The 20,339-nt window shown below is 44.0% G+C and overlaps 1 protein-coding gene across 1 annotated transcript in view; it reads left to right on the forward strand.

Moving 5' to 3' along the window:
* LOC121273208 (sodium channel protein type 8 subunit alpha-like) overlaps positions 1-20,339 on the forward strand; it is a 228,576-nt gene that overhangs the window by 151,930 nt on the left and 56,307 nt on the right. The window contains exons 13-17 of the mRNA XM_041180199.1: positions 694-826; positions 9,242-9,480; positions 14,152-14,325; positions 18,248-18,604; positions 19,802-20,272. Of these exons, the coding sequence (XP_041036133.1) occupies positions 694-826; positions 9,242-9,480; positions 14,152-14,325; positions 18,248-18,604; positions 19,802-20,272 (1,374 nt within the window). The remainder of the gene's footprint in view (positions 1-693; positions 827-9,241; positions 9,481-14,151; positions 14,326-18,247; positions 18,605-19,801; positions 20,273-20,339) is intronic.

Below are 20,339 nucleotides of genomic sequence, written 5' to 3' on the forward strand. Positions count from 1 at the left end.
AGACAAGGACAAGTAACTTTATTGAAGTCAATTTTCAGGGGTTGAAGGAGCCACTGAAACAATGGATGTATGGGCTTTGTGAGGATAGGACATGGGACTGAAGGGTCCTGGATTGCTTCAGGGTGGAGACAGGAAGAGTATTGGAAAAATCAGTGCTCAAGCTATTGAGGACGTGGGTTTAGGTTTCAGCGGTGGTGGGGGAGGAGATTGAAGCTTAAGTAGGGAATGTTAAAAGTTATACAATGAATTAGCTATCCAGTCGTAATGTTATGTACGTCACTAATACTTAAATTGAGCATAGAGTGTCTACTGATGGAATAACTGCATATGCTGCAATTATTCAAAACATACCTTTTCTCCTTTACTTTTTTAAAGTTGAATACTGGCCAAGCGTAATTCTGAATAGCTATATTGCATGCATCCAAGTACAATACAATGTACAGATTATTCAACATGTTTGTAACAATGGAAAACCGGACATAAACTTGGTGAAATACGTAGCTAGGCTAGTTGCAGTGGAAGATGCTATCCTTGATGGGTGCAGATTGCTGTGTTAAATTGGTACTTATATCACCTCTCCCCTCTCCCTTCCTCACCTGCTTATCTATGGATGAAGCATGCGAGCTGCACACTGCCATGTTTCTTGAAAGAAAAGGATTGAAACTATACTAATTGAAATGTAACCATTTACAGCCTACCACTGAAATAGAAAACAAAAAGAAACATTCGGGATCCCTTCTGGTGTCGATGGACCAATTGAATGCATCTTTTGGGAGGAAGGACAGAGCAAACAGTGTTTTAAGTGTTCTCACAAACACTCTGGAAGGTACGTACAATACATGTTATCTTTTTCATCTTTTAGTGTGCTGTTCAGTTGTGATGTCTTTCAACTCTGACAATATTTCAAGCTTTTAAGTAACTCTGTTTTACCAGTCTCTCCCAACGGCCTCATGAGTACTGTACCATACAGACCTGCATGTGAGGGAGGGGAAACCAGCTATCCACATTCCCGTGCCTCATTGCTGCCTAGGAACTGCTGCAGGGAAGTGTAGCTGTGACACTGGGCGAGGACAGCATTGGGATCATTTCTTGTCTCCCTCCCTTGTCCCAAACCAAGCAAAATAAATTAATGTTGGAAATCAGCAGAATGGTTGGATGCTGCTCAGTTCAGCCCAGTCCATGAAAGGTGTTAATTGACTTTTACTCTTAAAGTGGAAAAAACAATGGAAATCTATTCACTGTAATCATTTTGGATTCAGGAACCAAATTGTACAGATGAACCATGTGAAAATTCAGCAGGGACTCCACTTACTGTTCCCCACCATAACGCTGGCAGAATGCCTGACACCCAGGCAACTGCGCCCCCCCGCCCCCCCCCCCACCATTAAAATATCAGAGACCTGGTTGTGCTGGGTCACCACCATTTCTGGAAGTTTCCACAATGCTTTGTAAGTCAGATGCCGGCAGTGGCTGAGGCCAGCAGCGGAGATTCCTTAAACTGAGATTGTGACCCAAGGAATTTTGGGCCAAACCTTCTTTCTTTGATGTGCTTGACAAACCCATCACTATGTTGAGTAGTCTCCAACTGAAACTCCTGAGAAATAAACCCACAGCAACCTGTAGCGTTGTTTTTGCCCAGCATGGAGTGCCCACTCTCTTCATTGAAAACCTTGCCTGAATCGAGAGAGCTAAAATGGTTGGCCAATTAGTATGTTGACCTATTTGTTCCTGGGTGAACACATACTGTCAAACTGTTATGAGGGAGATGGTGCCATAGTGGTACTGTCACTGGGCTAGTATCCCAGAAGACCCAGGGTAATTGTCTGGGGACCTGGGTTTGAATCCCACCACAGCAGATGGTGAAATTTGAATTCAGTAAAAACCTGGAATTAAAATTCTGATGATGACCACAAAACTATTGCTGACTGTGGTAAAAACGCATCTGGTTCACTAATGCCCTACAGGGAAGGAAATCTGCTGTCCTTGCCTGGTCTGGCCTACATGTGACTCCAGACTCACAGCAATGTGGTTGACAGAGCAATTAGGGATGGGCAACAAATGCTGACCTAGCCAGCAATGCCAACATCCCATGAATGAATAAAAAAAAACTGCTAAAGGATGCAAACTGCTATTCATCAACTAGCATTGTTGCTTAAGTCTTTGTTATAGTTATGCTGAATATCAGCGTCAGTATCTAATATATGTCAGTCATGGCTCAGTTGGTAGCACTCTAATCTCTCACAGGTTCAAGTCTTACTCCAGGACTTGAGCACAAAAATCACGGCTGGCACTCCAATGTCAGTGTTGCACCGTTGGAGGTGCCACCTTTTGGACGCAATGTTAAACCAAGGCCCCGTTCGCCCTCTCAAGTGGGTGTAACAGTTCCCACGGCACTGTTTGAAGAAGAGCAGTGGGTTATTGCCAGCATCCTGGCCAATATTTGTGTCTCAGTTAACTTAGCAAATCAGATTATCTGATCATTATCACATTGCTGTTGATGGGAGCTTCCTGTGTGCAAATTGGCTGCTGCATTTCCACGTTACAGCAGTGACTGCACTTTCAAAAATATTTCATTGTCTATAAGAGCGCTTTGAGATGCCCAGTGATCATGAAAGGTGCTACATAAATGCAAGTCTTTTCTTTCTATAAAAGTTGGCTTTACATTATCAAATTGCAATCAACAACAAATGTGCCATTCTCCCTCCACCGGCTGCACTTAGAAATAGAAATGGTTTCACTCACCTTGTTCTGGCAGCATGAGAGATGCACCTTCTCATGGGTCTTGTGAACTGCCACAAGATTCACTCAGTTCTGTGTCTAGCCAGCTGGAAGTGCACAGCCACTTTAGGACATCTGATGTCATGACATATGTGCACTAAAAAATGTCTGATGAAAATGCTTGGGCTGAAACAATCCCATAATGAGCGTGCTATGCTTGCATGTGTAGAAGAAAGGTATCTGTGTTCCCAGCTGATATGTTATGAAGAATGACACCCAGTGGCATGGTAAACAGTAGCAGGAGAGCAATGTTGGGCCACGCTCTGAAATCGAGTTTTTTAAGGAAGGCTTTGACTTTATTTTCTCTTGTCTAATTTTGCTAAAACATGGATATGTATAATAGAGAAGTCATGAGCCCTAATTTGTTTGGATGTCTTAATTGAGAAGGAAATGGTCCGCCAAGCAGTAGTGCAAGTTGTTGGTGTTGTAACATGCCTTTAAGGGATAGCAGCATGCCGTCACTTTAAGGGAAGTGTGTCACGTGATCCAGCCTCAGTTTCACTTCAGCCTGGAGCAGAACACGGACACACAAAGCCGTGCTCCTGATGTCCTCAAGCTTTCTATCCATGTTTATATGTTCACATGTGCCTGTTCTTAATTAATGAGCCCACAGCGTGTTTGCACAATCCCTTATGAGTGATTGGTGTCCTTTATATCGTTATCAACACACATGACATGGTATGCAGCAGTGGTTCCTTCTAAACAGCAAACTGCTCAGCCTGGCAGCAAAGTTAAGAACAGGCACATGTGAACATATATAGATGGATAGAAAGCTTGAGGACATCAGAAGCAGGGCTGTGTGTGCGTGTGTTACAACAGTTGGCTCCCCCTTGGATTGTGGTATGTAGTATAATAATGCATATTCATGTCCTTGGTTCCCCACATAGCAAGCTCCTAATCTTGGCTCTGCCACTAGGGGCAGAACTGTTTCTCAACAGGGTGAAAGGTGAAATGAGTTTCCACACAATATAGCTGTCTTGAGAGGGGGGCTTGCAGCAGGTTCAAAATAGATTCCATCCTAGCCTTTTTGGCTAAATGATGCTGAGCAATGCAGGAATTTGTAAGAGTTAATGGAGAAAATAAAATGGCTTTAGAATAAGAGTGCAGGAACATAATATGGGGAAAATTCTTGCCGATTCCTCCTCCATTTCTTCCAGTACATTGAGCAGGTCATTGGCTGACTCTAGGCCTCTTTGGGATCCTGGATTAAATCTGCAATCCAATTGAGTTAGGCACAGTCATTGGGGAAAAAAGTCCCCTTTCACCAGAACAAAGCTGTCTCTCAGGGGTAGGAGTAATTTATTTTTAGTTTTGCACTATTCCTTTCAATGCCATACCTTGGCAGCCACCTCTTTCAAAAGGTCACCATCGACTAGGAGATTCAACACTGGATCAGCTGTGTCAGCTCAGCCTTCTATAAGCTACAGCAGTGAGTGTTTCACAACAAAGACCTCTGCAAGTCAACAAAAGCCCTAGGGCCAGATTTTGGCGACCAAGGCGAATGGCTCAAGCCAGGAAATTTCCTATACAGACTTGATAGTGAATAAAACTCCCACTCATGAAAGCATCAAGTGGTTAATCTCTTATAAAAACAAACAAACTTCTACTCAAACCCCTAATTCTTTAATTGCTTCTTTAAGCTGTCAATCAAATTGTGAACTCAGAACCCCCTGCTGAGACAATTGTAGATTTTGAAACTCAGCCAAGCATTCATAAGGAATAACCCTTAGGAAAAATGTCAACAAAGCACTCTATTGAAAAAGCTCAAACAGATGTTATGCCAGCTGACCTGTCAATCAAAGCAGGTCCAGCAGAGTTTTTTTTAACAATCACTAACAGCTGCAGCCTGTTTTTTATAACAGTTTAAAGTGAGGTGGATTTAAAACACTTCAGATCATTACAGTTGGAAAGACCTTATCTGCCCTTCAAGAGCATTTATGTCTACACCATAAATTCATGACTCCCAAGGTTAAGGCCCTTGCAGCACCAAATGGGGTCTGTTTGAACTAGTACTAAGTTCAAATGGCCTCGCTCAGTTCGGCTTTCTTTCTGTGTGAATCACACCCCACCCCTTTCCCCTAATGGCAAAAATGGAATCTGTTGTAAATGGGGGCAGGGCGTCCAAATCCGGATCCACCCACCATTTTTAAGTTCTGAAAATCTGGCTCCTAGTTAACAGAGTCAGTGTTGTCACCACACTCTAGTATTGCAGTGAGCCCTGGACTGTGTATCAGTGACACATAAGAGCGCTAGAGAAATTCTATCAAAAATGCTTCTGCCACATCCTTCAGATTCAATGGGAGGTCCATCTAACAAACGCAAGTGTCCTTCTTGGAGATAGCTCCACAAGCATTCAGGCAAAACTCCTGAAAAATCAACTACGATGGACTGATCACTGTGTCCAGATGGTTGAAAAGCATCTCACCCCTCGCAAGTCCTGTTTTCTCAAATGGCCAATGTTCCAAGGAGGACAAAGAAAATGTTTCAAAGACACTCAAAGTCTCCTCGAAGCGCGGCAGCATTAATATTAATGACTGGGAGGAGCTCACTATCAGTTGCTCAAAATGGAGACACCTTATCCATCACGCTTTGAGTCACAACACCTTGATGATGAGCAGAGCGGTGGCAAAGAAGGAAAGAAAAAGGAAGCAAACCCTGCACTCCGGATCCCACTACCACGTAGATGTCCTGCCTCACATGCCCAAAGATGCGCGGGTTAAGATTTGGCCTGTTCAGTCACATGAAGACCCGTGGCAGAAACTCATGACCTGAATAGATGCCATCCTCGAATCATGGGAGGATTCATTTCAACACTTTAAATTATCATTTTTAATTGTGTGGCGTTCTTTGAACAAATTCTAATTATGACTTTATTTGACAGTGTTTCGTTAACCAGATAAGACATACAACATGGAATGAAACCACAGGAATGGCTGCCTGGAGTTCCATTTACTTGATTTAGCTGTTGGACATAAGGGAAAATTTGCACAACTTTCCCCAGCTGATAAACAGAGTCATGTAGAGTCCAAGAGAGAATGGGTTCAAAATCATTGGACAAAGATCTAAAGCGAAGATGAGGAGAAATCTTCTGAGAGAGTTGCCAGGATCTGGAACGCTGTACCTGAAAAGGTGGCGGTAGCTGATTCCATAAAATAATTTTAAAATAAGGCAGTTGGACAGGGGCTGGAAGATGAGGAACTGTCAGGGTTATGGACAAAAAGCTGGGAGTCGAGGGTGGGGCAAAGCATGATTGCTCTTTCAAAGAGCCAGCATAGGCATGATGGGCCAAATGGATTCCTTCTGTGCTGTCTGTTTCTATGATCATTGGCCTCAAATTGAAAATTCTCAACCCTTTTTTTCAAACCTCTCCATGGCCTCACTTTTCTGTAACCTCCTCCAGCCCTACGCCCCCCTGAGATCTCTGTGTACCCCCAATTCTGGCATCTTGCGTATGCCTGATTTTAATTGCTTCACCATTGATGGTCATGCTTTCAACTGCTTACGTAGGATTGCGTAGGATTTACGGCACAGAAACAGCCCATTCGACCCAACCAGTCCATGCTGTTATTTATGCTCCACTGGAGCCTCCTCCCAATTTTCCTCATCTAAATCTCCCATTGTCACCCTCTATTTCCTTCTCCCTCATATACTTGTCTAGTTTCCCCTTAAATACATCTACACTATTCTCTTCAACCACTCTCTATGATAGTGAGTTCCACATTCTCAGCACTCTGGATAAAGATGTTTCTTCTGAATCCCCTATTGGATTTCTCGGTGACTATCTTATATTGATGGCCTCTAGTTCTGCTCTTCCCCACAAGAGGAAACATTCTCTCCGTATCCACTCGATCAAAATCTTTCAGAATTTTAAAGACCTCTGTTAGGTCATCCCTCAGTCTTCTGTTTCCAAGAGAAAAGAGATCCAGCCTGTCAATCCTTTCCTGATATGTAAACCCACACATTTCTGGTATCATCCTTGTAAATCTTCTCCACACCCTCTCCAGTGCCTCCATATCCTTTTTATAATATGTCAACCGGAACAGCACACAGTGCTCTGTGTGGCCTAACTAAGGTTCAATACAAGTTTTCTACTTTTCAATTCAAGGCCCTAAGCTCTGGAATGTCCTTCTTAAACCTCTCTACCTCTCTCTTCTCATTCGACGCTCCTTAAAACCTCCTACTTTGACCAAGCTTTTGGTGACCTGAACTAAAGGATGGGATTTTCTGAACCCACCCGTCACCAGGATCTTCCGGTCCCGCCGCAAGTCAATGGGCAAGTCCCACCTGCAACAGGGCCGGAAAATCCCAGCCAATATCTCCTAATGTGGCTCAGTGACCAACTTTATTTGATAATTGTTCCTGTGAAGTGCCTTGGGACTTTTGCTATGTTTAAGGTGCTACATAAATCCAAGCTGTTCATTAATATGTAGCTTCATCTCCCGTTTGCCACCCCAGTTTTATTTAACTAATATACAAGCAAGTGCGCTGCTTCACTGAGGAATTCACGGGTGCGATCAATGTACTGTCCAGACTGGAACCAAGCCGCATCAAGAGAAAAAGTAAGACTTGCATTTATATAGCACCTTTCATGACCACCAGATGTGAAGTCAATGAAGTACTTTAGAAGTGTAGCCACTGTTGTAACGTAGGAAACGCAGCAGCCAATTTGAACACAGAAGCTCCCAAGTACAGCAACATAATAATGACCAGATGATCTGTTTTTGTGTGTTGATTGAGGGAGAAATATTGGTCAGGCCAGCAGGGATAAGTGGGGATCTCCTTTGAATAGTACCACAGGATCTTTCACATCTCCATGAGAGAGCAGGTGGGGCCTCAGTTTAACATCTCATCTGAGAAACGGCACATCCGACAATGCAGCACCCTCTCAGTACTGCATTGGAGTGTCGGCCTTGATTTTGTTGCACTCAAGTCCTAAAGTGGGACATGGGCGAGGAATGTCCCAGACTGCAGTGAGTTTACCTGGCTGCAGCTTCACGTGTGGTTGGATATTTCAGTTGGCCTTGATGCTCGTGGCCTAGGAAGTGAAAACCTCAGCCACTTGTCACTCAGCACACAGCACACACCACACACTGAGCCATTCATCCTGCTCACACCCCAGTAACCCCTCTGGAGCGTGTCCATGCATTGACGCATCGCGAGGCCAGGATCATTGTTGCTACAATGCTGTACCCACATGGCCAAATATCCTGTTGACCTTCATATCTAGAGTCACTCATAAAGCATGAGTTAGCCATCACTGAGTGGCAGGAAAACTGTATCTCAGCATGGATTAATACTTGCAAGAGAGATTTGGGGTGCAAAATTGTGCAGAAGAAATAAAATATGGTTTTATCAACACACCTTGCGTCCAGCGCACCCGAACATGAACTGTAATAAGAAGGCTGTTCTTTGAAAATGATGCTTAGCACTAAATGAGTGTTCATACAGAGGTTACCTAAATAGGAATACCTCACTCGACAGCATCTATAGATCAGTATACCTCCACTCAGTACTCAGACATTTGCATAATGAGTCGTTAAACTGTACAGTCCAGGCTTCAGTTTCTTGGTCCGCACTGAGTTTGTTGGCTTAACTAGAGTAGCAGCTTGTGCTCCTGTTACCTGGGGTTAAACATAGGCCTTCTGCTGGCTGTTCCAGAAATCCCTGCTGGAAGTGGACATGTGTGGACATCAGGTGAACACAGGGTATTAAGTTCACCTGTGGTGCTCTCAATGGTAAGTAAAATAGCCTTGCAACCCCACACATGAAGAATTATCACTTGGGGATGTACTGGTGCCTTTCAAACCAGCCCCATCAAGGAATTGATTGTGGTGAAATTAGACCTGGACAGGGAGGCAATCCAGGTGGAATCAAATGCCTGTCAAGCACTCTGCCTAGCACTCTTTTTTAAATTTAATCATTCATGGGATGTAGGCATCACTGGCTAGGCCAGCATTTATTGCCCATCCCTAATTGCCCTTGAAGACAGCTCACCACCACCTCTTGAACCGCTGCATGTCCATTAAATTCAATAGAACTCAATGTCCAATATGGTATAACAGGCAACAGAAGCGTGCCCGCTTGTTTTGTGCCCTTGCCCAAGTCCAATTTCACCCCTAAACCTTCAGAAGATCCTTCCAACACATGCCAGTGGCAGGCAGTAAGAGCGGGAGAGATTCCTGGTCAGCCATGCACTGGAAAGAATGTCGGAGCCTCTACCGTCACTATCCATAGCTCCAGACTACAACATGCATGTAAAAATACATATTGCCACAGCCACATGGAAACCCCCCCCACTCCCCCCCCCACCAAACCAAGTGAACTGTAACTCCCCCACCACCACCTTCAGAAGGGAAGTGGGGAAATTCATGAAGCAGTTAATTAACCCACAAGCACTGTGCATAGCTTTGTATAGTTAACAATAGTAACGATTTTATTTCAAATTCTGATTTTGTGACTTCAGAGCTTGAAGAGTCTCAAAGAAAGTGCCCGCCCTGCTGGTATAAATTTGCTAATATGTTTCTCATCTGGGAATGCTGCCCCATGTGGTTGAAGCTGAAAGAGTACATGCATCTGTTTGTGTTTGATCCATTCGTGGATCTCGCCATCACCATTTGTATTGTCCTCAACACTGCCTTCATGGCAATGGAGCACTACCCAATGACAGAGTCCTTTGAAGATGTCTTATCTGTGGGAAACCTGGTAAGGCTTATGGTTTATTTTCTCTTTTAAGAGTGGTGATGCAATAAATGTCTCATTACATAGAATGTAGAGCATAGAAACAGGTCATTGAGCCCAACCAGTCTGTTCTGGTATTTATGCTCCACACAAGCCTCCTCCCACTCTACTTCATCTCACCCTTCAACATATTGTTATATTCCTTTCCCACCTTGGAACTTATCTGGATTCCCCCTTAAATGCATCCCTGCCTTTCACCTCCCTGTGGTAGTGAGTTCCACATTCTCCCCACTCTCTGGGTGAAGAGGTTTCTCCTGCATTCCTTATTGCATTCATTACTATCTTATATTTATGACCCCTAGTTCTGGGCTCCTCCACAAGTGGAAACATCTTTACATCTTTTCTACATCTACTTAATAGCACCCCTGCATAATCTTAAAGATACAGGTCCCCCTCAGCTTTCTCTTCTTTAGAGAAAAGAGCCTTGTCTGACAGTTATAACCAATGGTCAGGACTAGTGCAACCACTAGGGGTCGCCTAGAGTGGCAAAATTTTGGGGGGGTGGGGGGGTGCGGCAAAAAAACTGAATGAACTCCTCATGAAACTCAGCGATGAGAAATTTCCGCCAAATGGTAAATTTCCAATATTGAGCTTTCGGAAATCTGCCATTGGCATTTTCATTTCCGACCTTCAGATCCAAAAGACCAGCTTTTAAAAAAAATTGTGTTTTGCTGATGGTTACTGCGAATAGGAACTGCTGCTTCTGACCTTTGGGCAGCTTTGTGTCGTTTCCAGCAGGCTTTTAAAAAAAATCAGAACTCTCAGGTCTTCCCTGCTCTGAGCAACTGTCAGTTCTTTTGAGAGTGGGAACTGACTGCAGAGCAGTGATCGGAAGAGCAGTGAGTGCAGGAAAGACAGAGCTGCTCCTCCAATCACAGATTCTGTCCCTCCCACACTGACTGCTCCAACTCCTCCAACCATAGGTTGCCTCTCTCCTGATCTTGCTGCTCCTCCAAAGACAGAATCTATGATTGAAGGAGCAGCAAAGGCAGGAGGGAGGGAACCTGTCATTGGAGGTTGAGGAGCAGTTATCTTGGCTGATCCCACTGTCAACATGCAGGAGACTTTCAGCTGCACCATCACCCATCACTTTGACCAGACGCTCAACAACCAGTCTGACCCATTTCACATCCTCCATAGCACCAAAGACAAGAAGCTGAATAAGAAAAACGAAGAGGTGGGAGGTGGACTGAAACCCAAAGCAGGGTGGAGGGCGTGGAAGTCTGTACCAACCTGGGGGTGGGGGTCTGTACCAAGCTGGGCTGGGGCTGGGGGTGTGCGTCCATACCGGGCGGGGTGTGGATGGGGGTCTCTACTAGGCTGGGATGGAGGTAGGTGTCTGTACTGAGCTGGGGCAGGGGTCTGTACCGGACTGGGGCTGGCGTGGGGGTGGGATTCTTTACCAGCTGGGGGTGGGGATGAGAGACTTTACTGGGTGGGGGTGGGAAACTTTATCGGCCTGGGTTGGGGGTGGGAGACTTTATCGGCCAGGGGTGGGGGTGGGAGACTTTATCGGCCAGGGTTTGGGGTGAGAGACTTTATCGGCCAGGGGTGGGGGTGGGAGACTTTATCGGCCAGGGTTGGGGGTGGGAGACTTTACTGGGCTGGGATGTGGGTGGGGCTGGGGTGGCGATGGGGTGGGGGTCTGTACTGAGCTGGGATGGGGTTGGGGGCGTGGGACTGTACCGGGCTGGGGCTGTGGTGGGGGGTGGGAGTGGAAGTATATACCGGGCTGGGCTGGGGGGTGGGAGTCTTTAACGGGCTGGCACTGGGGATGGGGGTGTGGGTCTGTACTGGCCTGGGGGTCAGGGTCTGTACCGGGCTGGGGGTGGGGGTGGGGGTCTGTACCGGGCTGGGGGTGGGGGTCTGTACCGGGCTGGGGGTGGAGGTGGGGGTCTGTACCTGGTTGGGGTGGGGTGCGAGTCTGTACCAGGCCAGCTGTTGCTCTGGACGCACAGGGCTCTCTGTGTTCAAGAGTGGGAACCCGGCCCAGGATTGTCATGACAACACCCTGGGACCCTTCTCTCGGCTGAAGAGGATCCCGTGCACAGTCTTTGGAACATGGGACTATGATGGGCCGAGTGATATTTAACATTGTAAGTGAGGGATGATGTACTGCTGGGGAATATGGCTACCCTCAGTGTTGCATCAAACTGACACTTGAATGTGTTGATTCTTGCCCGCCACATATAATTATAAATACAGAATTTTTGTTCGTACTAATGCGCAATATTAATTTCCAGAAATTAATTGTGGGGTTGGGGGAGGTGTGCTGTAGGGGTGCAAGGCACAGGGCTGAACGTTCGTGTTGGGCGTTAATGTTCTTGCACAGGCCCTGGTTAGTAGTTGAGATGAGTTTTAGTTTTTAAAAGAGTGGAAGAAGCAGCTAGTTCTCATAGTTGTGTTAACTAAGTTCTCAGTCGTCTTTGTCAGCACTTGTGTTGTAGGCTTTGGCAGGATAGTGCAGGACAAAATAATTTGTTCTCATTACTTTTCTAGTGAGTTTTAATTCAAGGTTAAAATAAAATATTCAACCTCTTATGTTTTGTCTCTCCTGAGTTTGGAGCTTGTGTTTCAGTCTCTAGCCTTGTTCCATTGTTTGTGTCCCTCACCTTTTCTCCCTCTTTCTCTTTCTCTCAGACGTTGTATTTTGGTTTCTCTGTTTTTCTTTCAGTTTATGTATCTTGTGTTGGAATCTCTCTCTGTGTGTTTCTGGGGGTTTTTTTTGGTCTGTGGCAGGTAAGCTCACGGCAATTTGGGGCTGTGGGAGCTGCAAGTGGCACTGGGAGAGGGTGGGAGGGGAGGCAGAGTTGTTTCAATTGAGGGGTATAGTGAGAGGCAGTGGGGGGGCGGGGTGGGGTGTGAGTGGTATAATGCTTGGGCAGAGGGTAGCAGACATATAGGAAAGGTAAGGGTGCTTAGGCTAGGGCCCAGTTGCATTGTGATATCAAGGGGGAAGGAGGGATCTCTTAAGTATGTGGGGAAGGCTGGATTGCTCAAAATAAATGCTGCTGACTATTCATACAACAGGTTTCTCCAAGCTAATTCCAGGGTAAACTGTAAACAATTCCCAAAGCTTTCACCATTGGCCTCAAGAGTTTTGAGTTCCAACCTTAGCCAAAGAACAGGCTTAAAGCTCCTTCAGCGTGTTTTTCAGCACTTTTGGTTCTGCAGATGGGGTCACGACAGCAGGAGTGGCAATGGCTGGTAACATCAGTTTGTGGATTCAGTGATCAGGTAGAGGTGGCAGCAGGAAGCATTGGGCCATAAGCCCAATTTTAGTTGCTTCAAGACATGTGGTGCCACAAGCTACAGTGTGCCCATCTTGGAGACCAAGCACCGAGGCCTGAATTGGAGCAAAATGAGCAGGCAAGTTTAGTCACGACTGAGACTGTGTAGGCTTTACAACAGTGACTACGCTTCCTTGGTACTGAAGTATTTTGAGACATCCTAATGTTATAAAAGACACTTTAATTGAACCCTGCAAGATTCAGAACAGATACGTACTGACACAGCTCAATTCCTTACCTGGTTCGGGTCCTCAATGAAGCACTTAAATGATGAAATCTAGATGCCCTTCAATGCCTGTAATGTCAGAATGATATATTGGTTTATAATTTTAATACAATTTTAATTAGACATTACCCTTCCTTTAATATCCGGCCCACCACTTCCCTGTTACCTGCTGAACTTGTCTGTCTATTTTTGTTACCACATGATTGTCACGTGTTTGCAGGTTTTTAACCTGATTACTTAGTGTTCATACAAATTTTTTGATGTAAGCCACACTGCATTTCAGCCTTCGGGCTGCAAGCGCATTTTCTTGAGTAAAATGCCATCATTATAAAAAGGTCAGTCTTTTTTATGACAACAAAATGTTACAAAAATGAGGCATGACACTCAGGGAGTGCACACACACGGAGCAACTTTGGTTGCAAATTGTTGCAACCAACTGCTGTGATAGGGAGAAAACGTAGCGTAAATGTGTGGATGTACGACTAAATATTGAGGTTGACGCTAACACCGAAAAGCAGCATTACCTTGTGCCTAAAACGATTGGAACGTTCTTGTCACATGCGAAAGGCATCCTGCTTGGAGACAGATGTATTTTTCCTGTTCTTTTGCCCTCCCATTGTTTGTCAACAGCGACTCATGCAGGGATGTGTTATAAATACAATATGTTCTTATATAATGCTGGCATGACATGGCTTTTTCTGGTGCAGTGCTACCAGTTTTTAAGCAGTGTTACAAATAGCGAGGTGCAGTTCCACAGCCCACTCATTTAGCACAGGCACACACATTTACACTCAATTGGACACCTAGAGTACCCTGTACTGTTGTGTCTATATTTGAGTTTGACACTTTTGGTATTCTGGTTTTGTTAAGTTTATAATGTGATGTTTTTGCATGGCTGTATGACTTCCCATGTATCAAGAAAGACAGACACCTGACATATAAAATAAGCTGCTGATTCAATTTCAAGTGTACTTGAGGGTAGAAACTTGACTGGGACTAATCCACAGCTAGAAAAATGAAAGATCCCTTGCACCTGCCTGTAATTATTGGCAATTTTTGCCTTGTCAAATCACTTTCCTTCTGAATGATGAATACAATTTTTTTCACACTTTCTTTCAGGTTTTCACTGCAATCTTCACAGCAGAAATGATGATGAAGCTGATAGCGATGGACCCTTACTACTATTTTCAGGAAGGGTGGAACATTTTTGATGGCTTTATAGTGTCCCTCAGTTTAATGGAACTAGGCCTGTCAAATGTTGAAGGATTGTCTGTACTCAGGTCCTTCAGATTGGTAAATATCAAATCTTGAGTTATATGCCTTCATCCTATTTACAGTCGCTTATAAACACAACAGGGGAATCTGTACTGGGAGAATCCTGCAAAGTTCTCGCTCAGTGCTCTGAGTATCTTTTGACACCACTATATCAACCATTGAGTTGGAGATGGGGTGGTACTTGTGATAGGACTCTCAGCAAACTGTCTGTTTTACAGCAAACAGAGTCTATTTAAACAGCATACTACAGCAAACAGTCTACAGAGTCTATTTAAGCAGAGTTTACAAACTGCAGCAAACAGAACTCATGACTGAAACTGTAGCAACGGCTACCGATTTAAAAGCAGGGTGATTTCTCCAGCAAGGTGCAGTGACTGGCTGATAGTTACATGAAAATTTAGGTGCATAAAATCAATCAGAAGTTTAGGGAGGCAAGCCAATAGCATAGCACAATTTGGATGACCACTGTAAACTTCTGACAAGACAAATAAATTGGCATAGCACATGTGCATGAACAATTACGAACCGGTAACATTTCAAACTCTTTATTGAAAGACTAGGCATAACTGAATCTGATTTGAATAGCTGCTAATTAAGAATTTTCCAAGCATTCAAATTGTTAGCAATTTCAATTTATAAAATGTTTGGCTCTGATTGCTGTGTATGTTAACAATGATAACAATGAGACTTAGAAACGCAAAATTATGTAAACTGCATATTATAATATAATCCAGAAATTGCAGTAGGCTAATATATAGTCAACCTTTCGACAATAAACTATCTTTGTAAAAAAGACATTTAAGGACATGTTTTCCAATGGTGTGAGGTACTTGGGTCACTGTGAGCACAGATTAGAAAATTGCTTGCAGTGAACCTGCAAAGGCTTTGACTATCACCATGGGTGGGGGATTCATAAAATATCTTCAATGTACATATAATATGATCAGGGAAGGATTGAAGAACATTTTCTAGAATATTATTGGTCCTTATCTTCCTGCTCTTAGTTTAGACCTTACTCCTCCAAGTCTGGCATGGGAATAGCCAGTCATAGGTAGGTAGGCATGGTTCCTGGATCTTCAGTTAACCTACGACATGCTCAGGGTGGAAGATGCTTGTTTCAAAATCTTTTGTGCAATAGAATCGCTATAAATATAATAGACTGCAATGAAATTGTTTCAGCACAGACGTATGAGATGAGTTCATGTTCGATGAATACTCCGCTGTTTGAGCTGAGCAGGAGCAACAACTTAAATTTCTATAGCACTGCTCGTGTTCAGGAAGATGACTCAAAGCACTTTATCTTGAGGATAAGGCAGTAGCTGCTGATCCGGGTGAAGATATGAGGTAATGGAGAGAATTAGGGAGAGGCAAAATTGTCAGAGATAATTGTTTTGAGGAAATTCTCGCAAGCAGGGGTAGTGGTGGGAAGATGAAGTGGACAGGAGTGTAGTTTCCTGAGTAACCAGCCACCAGTGGTGGAGCAGAGAACAGAGATAAATCCCAGTGTTGAGTTCCAGAGGTTTTTATAAAAGGTTAAGCACTGCCAAAAGGTGATTGAAGTGTTGGCTGGCATGTGGAAGGGAAAGTCAAAGGAGGGAGTCACACCTACCCTCCATGACCTTGCCCCTCCCTATCTCCCTGACCTCCAACAACTCTCCATGAACTCTGCATTCCTCCAGTTCTGGCCTCTTGTCCATGCTCCCCTCCCTTCACTGCACCATTGGCGGCTACCCCATCAGCTGTGTAAGCCCCAACTGCTGGAATTCTCCCACTAAATCTTGTGTATTTTAGTGTTTTGAAAAGTGCTATATATATATATGTCTTGTTCATTTGAAGTTACCAAACAGAATTGTACCAGCAGAGGGAGTCTGCAAGCAGATGCAGAGAGTGTGAAGAAGTTTTTTTTAATAAAAGGAGTCATGTTAGAACCATGTGGCAAAATTTTTAGCTCAGTGGGCAGGCAGGCGCCCAACCCGACCCAACGTAAAATGACGGGCGATGGCGTTGGGCGAGCATACTGACGTCATTGCGCAATTGCGCGATATTTTGGTCGGCGGGCGCGCGTGGGAATCAGCAGCACGCCCGCTGACAATTAAAAGGCCTATTATGGCCATTAAAAGGTTAATTAAAATAAATTTTTTGCTGCTTGTCCAAGCGGCCTTTGCATTTTTTTGGAAACCTCATCCACGGGCGGGATGGGGTTTCGAAAAGCAAATAAAAATTAAATTAAAATTTTAAAATTTAATTAATAACGTCCCTGCTCATGTGACAGAGTCACCTGAGGGGACATTTTTTATTACATTTTTCAATTCTTTATTTTTTTTTGGAAAACTCTTCATCTCCCTGAGGCAGCTCTGTGCCTTGGGTAGATTCTGAAGTGCGCACATGCACGGGGTTTGCGCTCGCCCCACTTGCACTCCTCCCCCCACCCGCACAGGCAGCGCTGAGCACTGCCACTCGCGTTTCACACAGGGCGGGCCTTAATTGACCCACCAGCGTGAAATCGCCTTCCGGCCTCAATCACAGATGGCAGACGGCTTCCTGACCACCCCTGCTGGGGCTGCCTGACAGGGGCAAGATTCTGCCCATAGAACCATAGAAAAGTTACAGTGCAGAAAGAGGCCGTTCAGCCCATCGTGTCTGCGCCAGCCAAAAAGAGAAAAAAGAAACTAGCCGCTCATTTTAATCCCACTTTCCAGCACCTGGTCGGTGCAGATCCAGATGCCTTTTAAATGAGTTGAATGTTTCAGCCTCAGCCACCGATTCAGGCAGTGGATTCTAGACGCCCACTACCCTCTGGGTAAAAAAGATTTTTCCTCATGTCTCCTCTAAACTTTCTACCAATCACCTTAAATCTATGCCCCCTGGTAATTGACCCCTCAGCTAGGGGAAACAAGTCTTTCCTGTCTACCCAATCTAGGCCCCTCATAATTTTGTACACCTCATTTAGGTCACTGCTCTGCTGTAAGGAATTTTGCTTGTGCACTTTTACTTCTGGTCTGTCTCTGCCTGTTTCTAATCCTAAGAACCTCACACGTCTCTCCACCTCTCTCTCTTTCTTTGTTAAAGACCCATATCTAAACCCTACTTCTTTAACCAAGCTTTTAGTGATCCCTCCTAATGTTCCCTCTTTTGGCTTGATGTCCGTTTCTGTCTGATAATGCCCTTGCAAAGTGCCTTGGGGCATTTTTCTATGTTAAAGGTGCAATATAAATGCACATTGTTGTTATAGTCACTGGTACCTACTGGTGGAGTTTTGTTGGTAGCCTGGTAGTAGACCGTGCAACCTCTTGGTGGGTCAAAATTTACAAAGAATGAAAATAACGAGAAACAAATAGAAAAGCAATCGGAAAGATACTGAAATGACAACTTTCAGGGTTAAAAGAAGGCAACTGATAGTTTTGATAACACACCTTGACATCGGAACGATGGAGTCAAGCCCGTGACTACAGTCTCGACAGGAATTATTTCTCTCTCATAGTGTGCGATAATCATCAAACTCTGTGTTTGTATTAGTCGCTAAAGCAGCTTCAGGAGGTTTATACTTATACTGCAGCAAAAATTACTTTACAAATCTCATTATATGTATGGGTGTATGGGCTCTTTGGAATCAAGGCAATGCCAAGGTAACATGCTTGGCGATGGAAGTTCAGAACCAAGTTAGTAACCTCAGTAACCTGATATCAAAAGTACAACCCACTAACCTGGTTCATTAATGGAACGTGGAGGAGTAATTTACCTCATTTACTATGTTTGCCTACAAAATAACAGTGACTATAAAAGTAATCCATTGATAATAAAGTGCTTTGGAACATGCTGAGGGCATGAAAGCCACTATATGAATGCAGATTCTATCTTTCTTAAGATTACCTGTGTCCTCTGATGATACATGTTTAAAATCACTGCCTGTTTTGGTTGAGCAACCTTTTTTGTTTTACAGTTGAGAGTTTTCAAATTGGCAAAGTCCTGGCCAACACTCAACATGTTGATAAAAATTATCGGCAACTCTGTCGGTGCCTTGGGAAACCTGACGTTGGTGTTGGCGATCATCGTCTTCATCTTTGCTGTGGTGGGCATGCAACTCTTTGGTAAAAGCTACAAGGACTGTGTCTGTAAGATCCATTCAGATTGCATTCTGCCCCGTTGGCACATGAATGACTTCTTCCACTCTTTCTTGATCGTGTTCCGCGTGCTGTGTGGTGAATGGATTGAGACAATGTGGGACTGTATGGAAGTGGCAGGCCAGACCATGTGTCTTATTGTGTTCATGATGGTCATGGTTATTGGCAATCTTGTGGTGAGTAGCAAATTTTTACATGAACCCTTGCCAAAAACAAATGGCGTCTAATGCTTTATGTGGGACCCTGAAAGTATCATATTATTCCAAGCAATTGCTTTTATGCAGACTATATAACTTTGCCGTAAATACTCAAAATTGCATTGTGTATGTGGTGTTTTTAAGCTGAGATAGAAGAAAAAGCCTAGAATTTAAAATTAAATGTCAATTTTAATAGGTAACTAAACAGTTTCATTTTCTGTGCTCTACTTTGTAGCGCACTCAATGTTTACTGCATAAATGCATGTATTTCTAATGTGGAAATATAAATGAGTTTAAAATAAATATTTTAGCATTTGTGTTAAAGTAGTGTGGGCACAGATTTCTAAGAGTGCATCGAGATGTAATAAAAACAACACAGAAGGAACGAATCTCGCAGGAGTTCTTTTGCAAGTGACTGTGCTTAATTTTGACTGATTGTGTGATGTCTCATTCTTTGACTGAAATTTGTAGCTAGTTGAAGGACCCCCCTGCCCCCGCCACCCCTCCCCCCCCCCCCCCCCCCCCCCCCCCCAACTTTCTCTCCAGCAGTACCAGCATTGTTTGTTACCTGCTAGGGTGCAGTGATTCATTGAAGAGTTGTTGGTTATTGTAGGGGATACTTTCCATTTTGGCATAACTAGCACATGTTGGGAGCACACATAGGGAGATTGTGAACTCCGTCTAGCAATTGACAGACCATTGTATATGGAAAGTCAGAGTGTTGGAACATGCAGTTTCCAGCTATGAATTTCCAACATGTGTTGGCAGTGCCAATGGTAGGAATTCTCCCTTTATTCCTTTTCAGTGAGATTAACAACTAACCTCTCTTCAGTGTTATCAGATGCTGTGAAAAAACAATTTTACACTGCTGGTCTCGATACAATTGAGATTTCTTGAAACTAGACTCTCTGAATATTAGTGTGGCAACAGTTAATGAGCTCTTTAGAAACTCCTCTGAACACTACTTTAATAAAGGTTTGCTTTCACTGCGTTAAGTTCAAGGCAACTGTGTGTGATTTTAAACACAATCTGAGAATGCTTCAACAAAGATGTGCTGTGTGCTTCAAATGATCAGAATTTTTCTCCAACAAATTGGCAGAACTTGCATGCTACAAAGTTTAGGTGAAATCCCACTGCCATCCTGTCTCTGTCATGTTCTTGTTTGTTTCAATCTAGGTGCTGAACTTGTTCTTGGCTCTGTTGCTGAGCTCTTTCAGTGCTGATAATCTTGCAGCGACTGACGATGATGGGGAGATCAACAACCTTCAGTTGTCTGTGATTAGGATCAAAAAAGGAATTGCCTTTATGAAGGCCTATGGGCATGAATTTGTTCAAAAACATTTCAAGAGCAAAGACGCAGATGAAGCCAAACCACTGGATGAGCTCATAGACAAAAAGGTGAACTACATAGGAAACCATACTGGTGCTGACATAAATCGAGAAATGGATTACCAAAAGAATGGCAATGGCACCACTAGTGGCATTGGAAGCAGTGTGGAAAAATACATAATTGACGATGACCACAATTCCTTTATACACAACCCTAATCTTACTGTCAGAGTTCCAATAGCTGTTGGGGAATCGGATTTTGAAAACCTGAACACTGAAGACTTCAGTAGTGAATCCGAAGTTGGTGGGAGCAAAGAGGTAAGAAGATATGTTTGTGATTCTTGTCAATGGTCATTTTATTTTTTGCTGTCAAGCCCAAACCAGC

Source organism: Carcharodon carcharias, chromosome X (assembly GCF_017639515.1).
Source record: "Carcharodon carcharias isolate sCarCar2 chromosome X, sCarCar2.pri, whole genome shotgun sequence".
Classification (NCBI taxonomy): domain Eukaryota; kingdom Metazoa; phylum Chordata; class Chondrichthyes; order Lamniformes; family Lamnidae; genus Carcharodon; species Carcharodon carcharias.